The following is an 11,400-nucleotide window of genomic DNA, read 5'->3' as shown; positions in this document are numbered from 1 at the left end:
ATGTCTGCTTGGTGAAGAAAACCCCATGCAGTCCTCGGGGCCCCATTTTGCATTCCACACTAAATCAGATGAGACAGATGTCATTATTGTAAGGCCATCTGAGCGAGACACCATCCGTTGATCTACGAGATCTAGTCATTTGGATTAAATGGCCGATATTAGCATCGGAGCACGGATATCGCGAGGTAAGAAAGGCGGCCGCCCATCAACGAACAGTCTAAGGATTTCAACTAACCGCCCAGCCTCGCTGCGTAATCGATTTGATGCTGAACAACATCAAGTTTTCAACCGTACTATGCTATCTCGACAACGAAATTTGGCTAGTGGTCGTTTTAGTTGGCAGACAGTCAGTAATTGCTCAATCGAGGGTACTTCTTTCAACAGCATGGTGCGCAAGCTCATCTTGGTCTGGTGCCCCGTCACTCAGCACCAATGGTGCAAGAGTGGTGTCGTGGCTGATAAATGTGAGGGTTCACTGATTTAAGCTCAAACACGTCGATCATGTTAGGATGAAGTTTCAACATCAGTACTGTACACCACATGCTAGAAGCTGATCGTGGCTCGCCACTACCATTGACAATGATCAAGTTTGAGAGGAATTTGCAGCATGCGAACTCCCGCTGGTGAAGGTAGCGGGAGCCTCCCTCCGCGAATGTTCATCTGAAGTGCTTGATGGAGTAGTCGAGGTTCGTCAAGCGTCGCATCACGTTTCTTGCGTAGAGCAACGAACTGATCCTCGTCGATATCCATCTTCAGATGCTTATTGGTCTCACGCTGCTCCCGGACAGTCATATAAGGCGCCCTCTCCTGCTTATCCTCGGGAGGGTAGTCATGCCCAGACCAGATTTTCACATCATCTGGCAGATTGAGCAAGCTTCTGCCCGATCGAAACAATGTTCTAGCATCTCCGCCAGGAAAGTCGGCTCGTGCAGACCCGAGATCGGCATTGAACATAGAATCTCCCACGAAGATGTTATCTATAATCCTTGTAAGTTTTCATTCGTTTGGTAGGTAAAACCCGTGAAACGTACCACCAATCAAATATCCCATATGATCCGGAGTGTGACCAGGTAAATGAACAGCGGTCGCCTTCACGGAGCCTATGTGGAAAGTTTCATCGTCTTCTAGTAACTTGTCAAAGACTCCTTGGTATTCTTCTTCAGCGACGCCAAAGTGGCGTGCCCAGTATTCCTGAACCCCCATAATACGCTTTCCTATACCGACAGCAGGCGGCATAGACTGCATTTGACCAAGTTTCACTTTCATGTAATTAGCTGCAGTGATATGATCCGCATGGGCGTGCGTCTCAAGTAGCATCTGAATGTTGTAACCTCTGTCCTTTACCACGGCTAATAAGAAGTCCGCTGTCTTGGTGGTAATTGTTGCCGTAGCTGGGTCGTAATCCAAGACAGGATCAATTATGACAGCGTTCTTAGTCGAATCGTCTGCAACTATGTATTGCCATGAACCAGTACTAGGTTCATGAAAATTATGAACAACGACTCCTGGATTGGAAGTGGCAACATTTTCTAAAGTCGCATAGCCTCGCAGAATCATGGAAGTTGGCCTTGTCTTGTTCAATTGCAGCGCATCACGTTTTTGGATGTTGAGTCTGTCTTTTTGCCCAGTTCCAGTTGACAATCTTGACAGAAGGAGATTTTGCTGACACAGATTTGAAGATAGTCGAACACACGCGATGTGTGAAGTTTTTGAGATTGTGCGTGAACGAGCTGTTGAAAAGAAGCGCAGGCAGGGTGTCAGTGCCATTTGCAAAGGGGTTGTAGCATGAAACCGATGTGATAGAAGCAAGGCGGACGTAACGCCATCAAATTCCTAGCTATCGTTTGGTCAACTATATTTATTGTATAACCCCTGCCCACCGTCTTGCCTGTTGGCTCCATAGAGACCCGCATGAAAATGAAACCAAAGTCCCCGGAAAGGGGCTCACCTCGGCGACTTGGCTATCATCAATTTCACACCACCTGCAACATTTTTGGTATATCAGGCAATTCAGAAAAACCCGGACTGAAAATTACCATGTGAAACACTACATTATGTACTAATTGAACGCGGGCCGCCATGTGTAAGTTCCAGCATTGGAAATCTGCCACGCACTTGTCATGAGCATTCGCCGGGTTAGATCCCCGGAAGCCTTGTGCCAAGACCTTGTGATAGATATCTCGTCAACTCGCGGATTAGTTTCAGCGTCCTAATCTCTTCTCTTCGGCATCTTTGGGCATTTTCTTCTGTACGTTTAGTAGCATAGTTATGTACAATCCATTGAGATCATCGCGCGTTCTACAAAGGGCGTTGTCCAGCACTGTAGCCAGCACGGTGCAGGCAAGATCATTGGCAACAGTGGCACCAAACGTCCCATTGCAACCTACAGCAAAAGCCCATAGAGTGGTCGTAATTGGTGGAGGAGCTGCCGGACTTTCGGTCAGCCATATGCTCTTACGAAGTGGCAAATTCGCGGCTGCCGAAATAGCAATTGTTGATCCGGCGGGATACCACCACTATCAACCGGGATGGACTCTGGTGGGTGGTGGACTCAAAACAAAGGAGCAACTACAAAGGCCACTAGAATCTCTCGTTGATCCAAATCTGAGGCTCTATCAAGAAGCAGTCGCCGGCCTTCAGCCCGAACAAAATACGATCACTTTGAGCAACGGAGACGCGCTCAGTTATGATCATCTGGTCATCGCGCCTGGTGTCAAAATCGACCTCAACTCCATTGACGGCCTACAGGATGCGCTCATGGATCCAACATCTCTAGTTTGCAGCATCTACACTTACGAAACTTGCGACAAAGTGTTTCGGTCCATACAAAAACTGAAGAAGGGCAAGGCCATATTCACCCAGCCAGCTGGATTAATCAAATGTGCAGGTGCACCACAAAAGATCATGTGGCTGGCTCTCGATCACTGGGAAAAGCAGAGCATTTATCAATCAAGCCAAACTGCTCATTCTCCAGTAAAGATCAGTTTCGCCACTGGCCTGCCAGTGATGTTCGGTGTGCCGAAGTACAGTCGGGCGTTGAATAAGTTAAGAGAACAACGAGGTGTCGAAGCAATGTTTGAACATGACTTGGTGTCTATCAAGGGCAATCTAGCCAGCTTCAAAAGTCCGCATTCAAAAGAGCTAGTCGAGAGGCCATTCGACTTCCTCCATGTTGCACCAAAAATGGGTCCACACAAGTTTGTCAGTGACAGTGTTCTTTCCAATGAGTCGGGTTACGTCAATATCAATACTGAAACCCTCAACCACAAAGATTACAAGAACGTTTGGGGAATTGGCGATGCCGCAGCATTGCCTACATCCAAAACAGCTGCCGCCATTACGGCTCAGGCCCCGGTCTTGGTGTCTAACCTTCTGCAGGCCATTGGTGGGTTTGAATTATCAAACAAGTACGACGGATACACCTCCTGTCCATTGACGACTGGGAACGGAAAAGTTATGTTGGCAGAATTCAAATATGGGCCAGAACCGTACTTCACATAAATATTACACGAACGCCAAGTTGTAGCTCAAGATCAGAAACTCCAGCTTCTAAGTAGGTCATAAAGCCGCCATGATATATTTATCTTTCACTCCTGACACTCACAGTTCAAATATACGTACCATTGAGGCACAGAGTCCACGTCTTCGGAATGGCGGAAGCACGTGGAGGGAACGCGAAGGTCCAGAATCCATTTTGGTTTGGCGGAAGTGCCAGCTGTATGGCAGCTTGTGTTACACACCCGCTAGATTTGAGTGGGTTCATCGAGTCTCGATCGAGAAACGTATTGACAATCAGACAACAGTCAAAGTAACCAGACCAAGGCAATAACCTCGATGTTCGAATCTTACAAGTTCTAGGTCAAGCTCCAGGCCCAAAATCAAGCCCAGCACAGGGGCCTCGTGGAAACCTGCAGCAAAACATACTCAGAGAACGGTCTCAAGGGCTTCTATCGAGGTTTATCGGCTAGCCTCGTTCGTCAGGCAACATACTCGACAATTCGTTTTGCCATCTACGAAGAATTGAAAGTGAGGTATGGTCCAGATGGGCATTGGTACACTCTTCTCATGGTTGCTGCCGGCTCTGGCTTTCTGGGATCGCTCGCCGGAAACTTCGCGGACATTCTCAATGTGCGCATGCAAAACGACACAGCACTTCCAGTGAGTGAGCGGAAGGGCTACAGGAACGTGTTTCACGGCGTCAGTCGGATGACGCACAAGGAAGGTATTGGAAGTTTGACGAGAGGCTGGGGTCCGAATTGTACTCGTGGGGCCGCTCAGACTGTTGGCCAGCTCGTAAGCTACGACATTCTCAAGCGGTGTTTAGAAGAACGAACGGATCTTGGTGAAGGTCTGCCAACTCAACTTGAGGCATCATTCTTGGCGGGGTTAATCGCAGTTACGATCACTAATCCTATTGATGTGATTAAGACTCGTGTCATGTCGAGCCCGGAGTCACAAAATGTCTTGCAACACATCAGGAACGATTTGCGGAAAGAAGGATTCAAATGGATGGTTAAAGGGTGGCTCCCAAGCTTCATGCGCATTGGACCGTAGGTCTGCGACTTCCCTCAATGTGGGCGTGTTAACACGGATATAGGCATACTATCTGCACTTTCCTCTTTCTGGAACTCCATAACGATCTCTATCAAGAGTTATACAACTAAGACGATCTCTCCTCAGTCGCATTCCAAGGTCAAATATAGATGTGGTGAGAAAAAACACCCATATTGGGCCAATTTTGATGACTCGACAGCTGGTCCGTTCGATGGTAGGCTAGGATCGGGTTTATTCAGTGAAGGGCATACCGAAAAACGGGATGCCTCCACCATCAAATAACATCTCTTCATTCATGACATCCTGCAACCACTGATCCTCTGTCATGAGCTGATCGTTCATTGATTGGGGAGCAGAGGTGGCTATCGACTTTGCAGGAGCCTTGTTGATGACTTCACGGAGAAATTGCGCGAGCTGAGAGCGGACCACGTGTGCGATTGGCCATACCTCGCCCAGCGACTGGAGAGCGCTCAACTGAAGCTGCAGATTTTCTCGCAGATATGGAGGCTTTGGCGGTGCGACTGTTGTGTATTGAGAGAGCTGCACGACCGCAGAAAATGCCACCGCGCACGCAAAGCAAGGAGAGAGTGTCTTGAGTGAGGTATGTGTGGATATAAGCTTCGTCAGAGCCCGGGCAGACCTTAGCGAAGCTGCAGAATATGAGTCCTCTCTTCCGGACGCCACCCTTCCACGGTCGGTACCGCAAACTGTTGAAAACCCACCAACTTGGGCAAGTTTGGACCTTGGAAAGTTTAGGCAGATTGCCGCCAAATGAATGATCATCAGTCCACAAGTCATGACCTCGTCAACATCGCCGTTTGCATCGAGACCTTCGCACTTCGCAGCTGGCAACGACAACAGGTAACTTGAAATTGAGGCGCTCATAGAGTCGTAATCAAACGTTGTTGAGTTGTTGAAGCCATCCAAAACAGTCGTCATTATCCGCATTGCCTCAACGCGATAAGCAAAAGAAGACCACTCTAAAGTTGGTACGGAGTAGAACCGCTCTTGTATCTGTTCCGTGGTGCCGGCTTGAGCTATCTGGCAGGCCCCATAGATTTCACAGGAATAAGGTAGCGTCATAGCTAACGGTTGAGTAAGACGCACATTGGTTCCCCCTATCAGAGATATCAGACCGGTGATCGTATAAAGTTCCCACCAGGTCCTTCGCCAGCTCTCGCGAAACAAGGCTGCGTGTCCATGACCGAAATTGTCAGAGTCTAGATTTATCTTACCTGCCATAGCGATGGCAGCAGTAAGTGCACTATTGCCGTTGTCTCTTTCAAAGCGCGCGTAAGATGCCAATGTAATAAGAATCAGGGATTGGACTCGAAAGGCATCTTCGGGAGTGCTAGCATCTTCTACAATTTCATCGACCTTGGGGCATGGAGGCCTGCGGTCCGTTGTGTGATGACTAGCAATGAAGCATATTGCCTGCCTCAAATGAGCAGGAAACAATCCGGTGTTTCGCCGATAAAAATCTTCCGGCAACGCAAAAGGATGTGCAGGATGGATGTAGCGATAGTATAGCCCAATGAGGTATTCCTCATTTGTAGCATCATTCTCCGTACCAGTAATAGAAGTCGTTTCTTCACTGTGAACGTTAGATGAAGATTGATTTTCAACTTCTGGCCCGTGTGAGGGCACATGGAGAAGGTTATGTTGTGATCCATTATGGTGCGAAACATTGATTGACGGTGTGTTAGATGCTCTGGCTGTATCTTTGGGTATCTCTGATCGCCGACCTCGCCTTGACCTTACGAAAACACATTGAGATCCAGATGAAGCGCAGCGTGCACAAACTGGTGTTTGGCCATCACATTTGAGATGCCGGTCTCGACAAGTTAAGCATGCCGATGCGCTGGGTTTACTTTTTTTCGCGGGTAGCATTTTGAGCCTGCCTAGAACAAATAACTAGACGATTTGACAATAATGACATCGACCTCCACATGCAACCTCAGAGTCTAAAAGGCTGACAATGAATGAACGATAAGGCCACAAGAACAGCTCAAATATTTTTGGATTGAATGGTCAGGATTCAACATTCGGCTCAATTACCATACCGAGTAATCTGCTGATTCCTAGCCGAAGTCTCGCCTGGGCCATCCAAATCCTCACAGCTAAGGGGCGAAAACCCCACGACATACAATCCTGCCTACCAAGATTCTGATGTGTATGGCTTCAATTTTGGCATCGGGCTTTACGCTGTCCTTCTCCTTCGGCTATGTGATTGGCAAGATATATCTAAGGCTAAGCAGTACTTGAGTATGTCCTAAGTCTCAACAACTTCCGGTACTTGAACTATAGGAGGTAACCTCAACTCCCAACCACGTCGATAAGAAATGATATCCACGTAAATGTGGACGCCCTCTGCGAAATCTGCCGGGCCCGCGCCTCGCAAGATGCGATTGACCAGAGTATTTGAGCACTGAAATCAATCATGATGCATCAAATGCATTCAGCCTTCCACAGGGTTGTTGGTGGACCAAGTGGTGTGAGTCGGCCTTCGAAATCGGCGAGGTTCTCCACAGTTCGCCGAAGACGCTCGCCTGAGCCAACTTTCCGAACTGGAGCAGATTTGCACCAAGTTCCCCTGTCATCATCAGCCTTGGAAGTTTGTAGGCACATTCGAACAAGTCTACGCCATCAGCCCGGCAAAGAAACGACTATCGTGCCACGTCACGAAACGTCGGATTCTAATCTCTCAGTGTCCAGAATCGTCGGCCCCAATTCCCGCCCAGGAGAAAAAAGATGGTGCCTGTAATGCGGCCTAGGGCTTTGTTGTCTGTGTAAAGCTTTGTGATGTCTACAGTACCATGGGTTATAATTTCCTTGGCACTCCCAGCGTTGATCAAAGGCTTGCACAGCTCTATGCCTCCTCTCATCGTCATCATTTACCTGGATTTAGTGACGTCAGTCCATAACGTGTGGTGATATCCCCCTCTCAAAGTGCAGTATTACCGAGTCCCATCATCATTCCGTGGCGAGAAATGTCACTGGCTATTCAGATTCGGTCCTTTTGCCAAACGACCAACATTGGGGTGACAACACGCTGTCCAAAACCACCAACTAAATCAATCGCTTATGGGCACGAAAACTCAGAGTGAAGTTTAAAGATGGAGACATTTGAGCTAGACTCAACCTGGCAACAAAGTCCATTCTGCCATTGGCGGTCCGTGATAAACAACGTCCTCTAACCATGGATTTCGTTTAGGGATGATTGCCATGTGGCTCCCAAGTGCCAGGTCACTTGAGGGTACTTCGTGTTCACTATACCATGCCGCCAGGCGATATTACAACGGCGATAGTGAATACGACTTTAAGCAGAAATGATTATATATGTCTCGGTGGAACATTTCAGATAATGGTCCAGTTCGAACTTCGAAGCCGACTGTGTCTTCGAGGTCCAGGTGAAAGACTATCTGGCTCGAGTCGATGAATATCATCATCGCTTGAACTGTGTCTATACCTACCCTTTTCAACATGGTCAGTCCGAAGTATCGGCAGATTTTGACCTGGGGAACTCCACGTCTTCCCCAACGTTCAACAATGAACTCTGGAGTACAAAGCTTCTCCACATAGCACGAGTGGATACATCTCTGAGGTGGAGCTGGCAAGGGAAGGCCTGGCCCTTCTTACCCAGAATCTGTGCGGCAACTATGTCAGTCCTTCTTTGAAAGGATTAATATTATACTCCATCTCGCTGTGCAGTCTCCTCTCCATTATAACCGTCCTTGGAACCAGTGACAGGTGGACACTTTTTTGTCCAGTATCTATCATGGCACCTACCACGGAGAATGTCCCGAGCAAAGGGGAGGGCCATCTCGAGCATCGCTTTTCTCGCCTCACAATGATAGGCTTGACATTTGGCATACTGAAGTTCGTCCTCTGCATTTCTGGCGCCAACATTTTCTGATCAATGTGCCTGCAGCACTTGGATTTGTCTCGCAGGCTCACTAGGAATAGTCATGCCATCCGGGGGATCTGTTGCCTTCTTCTACGGCTTCATCTTCTGCGTCCTCTGCAATCTATGTCTCTCGGCAAGCGTCGGCGAGCTTTCCTCGATTTGGCCAACGGCAGGTGGTCAATATCACTATACGTATGCCCTGTGCAATGATAATTGGAAGATGTTAATGGTAAGACAGGACATATTACTTCACTCTTCGATTACCTGCTGATGTCTGTCCTAGAGCTTTTCTGTTGGGTGGATCAACATTGCTGGCTGGCTTACACTCATTACGACCGAAGCATTCTTTTGCGCCCAATTCATATCTGCAGCCGCCGTCATTGGATCGGATGGGGCCTATGTCATCACACCTTGGAAGACATACCTAATCTTCTTGGTAGTCTCGACCTTCACTATTCTGCTCAACATTTTTGGCTACCGTATTTTGAACCGCTGGAATGAGTTTGCTCGTGAGTGGAACACATTACCATTCATATTCGAGCCGCTTATAGGACACTAACGGCCTGTCACAGTGTTCTGGTCAGTTATTGGGTGCTTAGTTGTCAGCATTATAGTGTTGGCCACTGGAGAAAAAACCTCTGCCGAATTTGTTTTCACGAATTTCAGCAATTCGACTGGTTGGAGTGACGGAATGGCATGGATGTTGGGACTTCTGCAGTCCGCACTCTCTCTGATCGGCTTCGATGCGGTATGTGCTGTCCTGAAAGCTCAACAAATTGGAAAGCAGCGCTGATTTATTATGTTCTCCGCAGGTCGCCCATCTGACAGAAGAGATGAAGACTCCACAACGTGACAGTCCGCAGGCCATGGTCGCCGCCGTAGGCATCGGAGGCACAACTGGCATCATTTTCATCCTTGTGATGCTCTTCAGTCTGGTCGACCCAGAAACAATTTTGACCACCAAGACCAACTCTCCTGTTGTCGAACTCATCTACCAGGCGACCAAAAGCAAGGCTGCGACCGTTGTGCTCAGTTGTGCATTAGCCGTGTGCTTCGTCAACGGTACAAACGGGTGCGTAACGTCGGGGAGTCGATTACTTTGGGCCATGGCTCGCGATAATGGAAGCCCGTTCTCCAAGTAGTAAGTGTTCATTCGATATAAATATCGCCCATTCTGCGAGGGAGATCTGCGACGAGCAAGAACGACGACTGATGACGTACAGCCTTTCGCACATCACTCCAGGCCTCAATGTCCCGGTCCGTGCCATCCTGGCGGCCGCCGTGTTCAACATGCTCTTCGGGCTGCTATATCTCGGTCCAGCGGTGGCTTTCAACGCCTACTGCGCCAGCTGCACGATATTCCTAAATCTCAGCTACGCGATCCCCGTGGCTCTGCTGCTCATTCGGGGAAGGCAGCTCGTCAGCACATCCCGCCCTGTTTTCTACCTCGGCCACAAGAAGGGCTACATCCTCAACTGGGTTGCCGTCCTCTTCGTCTTCGTCACCTCAATTTTCTTCTGCTTCCCCGGCTTTCTACCCGTCACTACTAGCAACATGAATTACGTGTCGGCAGTGCTGGGCATTTTCATTGTCTTTTGCACAACGCTTTGGTTCGCGAAGAAGGGCCAGTACAATGGCCCGCAGTTTGAGATTATCTTGGGAGAGGTTCCTATGATCAACGAGGACGAAATGATCATCGCGAAGAAAGAGATGCAGATGCAGCATAAGGAGTTGGTGTAGATAACGATGTTCATAAGCACATACCGACGCGGCAGAAAGAACTACAATCAGACCAGCTGCCAGCACCAAAGAAGCCTCCGATGTCTAGAAAGAGTACAGTAAGCAGAAATAAATTCCTGTGGGAGTGAACCCATACAGCATATGCCCCCGGTTTGTGCTGCTCGCGAGATGATTTGCTGGCATCAAGCTTGTGACACAGCTTGTGAGCAAGCAATGCATCTTCCATCGCTTCATGACCAGAGATATCTGGTACCATCGTTATTCGTGTAATTCTGAGATTGTCATCCCATAGTAGTATGTAGTCCCATGTCCATCATGACGTCCACCCAGTAAACGTCTTCTTCACCCTCGTCCAATCTACTCCAGACAGCCTCAATAAGATCCAGGCAAGTTTTTGTTGGCCTTGGAGGCAACACATTCATGAAAAGATTAAGCCTCCCACGAACAAACTTGCGTGCGTGGAAGACTCGGAAAGCTTGTCTAAGAGAGGACTCATCGACCTCGAGGCAGTCCTCAACAGTGGGACGAGGATCGAACTTCGGGGTTGAGAATGCGAATGGGTCAGAGAAGGAGTCTTGTAGAGAGGGCCAAGTAAAGTCACCGTTCTGGTTAATCATTGGCGTATTATTGGATGCACGGCTCTGAAGAGGATCAATCTCCATTGGAGGAGCACGTAGTTCGCTTCCACAAGCGACAAGCATGAATGGCTGAAGGCATCTGGTTCTTGATGATGCAGGAATCGATTCTAACAATTCCACAGTTTCAATCGCGTAGTTTGTAAGCCACGTGTACATACTATCGGACTCATGGTCGTTGGAAGGGCGTTCTTCGACCAAACCCAGCCAGTCATCACTCGTCGAAGTATCCCCAGAGAACATTGATGACATATTATTTGTTGTTTCGTCCTGGATTATTTGTTGCAAGAGTAGGTCTGGAAATACTCGATAGAGATTCAACAGCCCAGTTCTCCGATAAATTTCTGCGACTCTTTGAAGGTGCCAGACTGGTGTTTCAACATCTCCGGGATTGACAATTGCGTCATCTTGTGGTTCGCTCAGGCACTTGAGCCTTGATTCAAGACATCGAGCGAGTTGCAAAGATGTCACTGATTCATCAATAGAACGCTGCCAGGTAAATTTGCTCGACCTAGCTCGTATTCTCTCCGACCGGACGAGTTGACCGACTTGGTTGACAAGCAT

General features: G+C 48.4%; 5 protein-coding genes across 5 annotated transcripts; 3 read left to right on the top strand and 2 right to left on the bottom strand.

Annotated features, from left to right (window-relative positions):
• Window positions 1-567: 567 nt before the first annotated feature.
• Window positions 568-1,557, bottom strand: LTR84_006849 (uncharacterized protein; the record flags this gene model as incomplete). Its single annotated transcript, XM_064850407.1, has 2 exons — window positions 568-977; window positions 1,032-1,557. The coding sequence occupies 2 exons, from the start codon at window positions 1,555-1,557 to the stop codon at window positions 568-570; spliced, it is 936 nt and encodes a 311-aa protein (XP_064702889.1).
• A 711-nt stretch (window positions 1,558-2,268) lies between these two features.
• Window positions 2,269-3,501, top strand: LTR84_006848 (uncharacterized protein; the record flags this gene model as incomplete). Its single annotated transcript, XM_064850406.1, has 1 exon — window positions 2,269-3,501. The coding sequence occupies one exon, from the start codon at window positions 2,269-2,271 to the stop codon at window positions 3,499-3,501; it is 1,233 nt and encodes a 410-aa protein (XP_064702888.1).
• Window positions 3,502-3,650: 149 nt separating this feature from the next.
• On the top strand, window positions 3,651-4,554 carry LTR84_006847 (uncharacterized protein; the record flags this gene model as incomplete). Its single annotated transcript, XM_064850405.1, has 2 exons — window positions 3,651-3,782; window positions 3,859-4,554. 2 exons carry the CDS (start codon window positions 3,651-3,653, stop codon window positions 4,552-4,554), a joined length of 828 nt encoding a protein of 275 aa, XP_064702887.1.
• Window positions 4,555-4,785: 231 nt separating this feature from the next.
• LTR84_006846 (uncharacterized protein) lies at window positions 4,786-6,227 on the bottom strand (the record flags this gene model as incomplete). The annotated part of the gene is made up of 2 exons (XM_064850404.1): window positions 4,786-6,148; window positions 6,202-6,227. 2 exons carry the CDS (start codon window positions 6,225-6,227, stop codon window positions 4,786-4,788), a joined length of 1,389 nt encoding a protein of 462 aa, XP_064702886.1.
• Window positions 6,228-8,332: 2,105 nt separating this feature from the next.
• LTR84_006845 (uncharacterized protein) lies at window positions 8,333-10,201 on the top strand (the record flags this gene model as incomplete). Its single annotated transcript, XM_064850403.1, has 6 exons — window positions 8,333-8,433; window positions 8,486-8,690; window positions 8,745-8,970; window positions 9,034-9,209; window positions 9,274-9,533; window positions 9,685-10,201. The coding sequence occupies 6 exons, from the start codon at window positions 8,333-8,335 to the stop codon at window positions 10,199-10,201; spliced, it is 1,485 nt and encodes a 494-aa protein (XP_064702885.1).
• Between the last annotated feature and the right edge of the window lie 1,199 nt (window positions 10,202-11,400).

Source organism: Exophiala bonariae (assembly GCF_035927105.1).
Source record: "Exophiala bonariae strain CCFEE 5792 chromosome Unknown scaffold_26, whole genome shotgun sequence".
NCBI classification, from domain to species: Eukaryota; Fungi; Ascomycota; class Eurotiomycetes; order Chaetothyriales; family Herpotrichiellaceae; genus Exophiala; species Exophiala bonariae.
The sequence above is the reverse complement of the archived record's forward strand: the minus strand, read 5'-3'. Positions and strand labels throughout refer to the sequence as shown.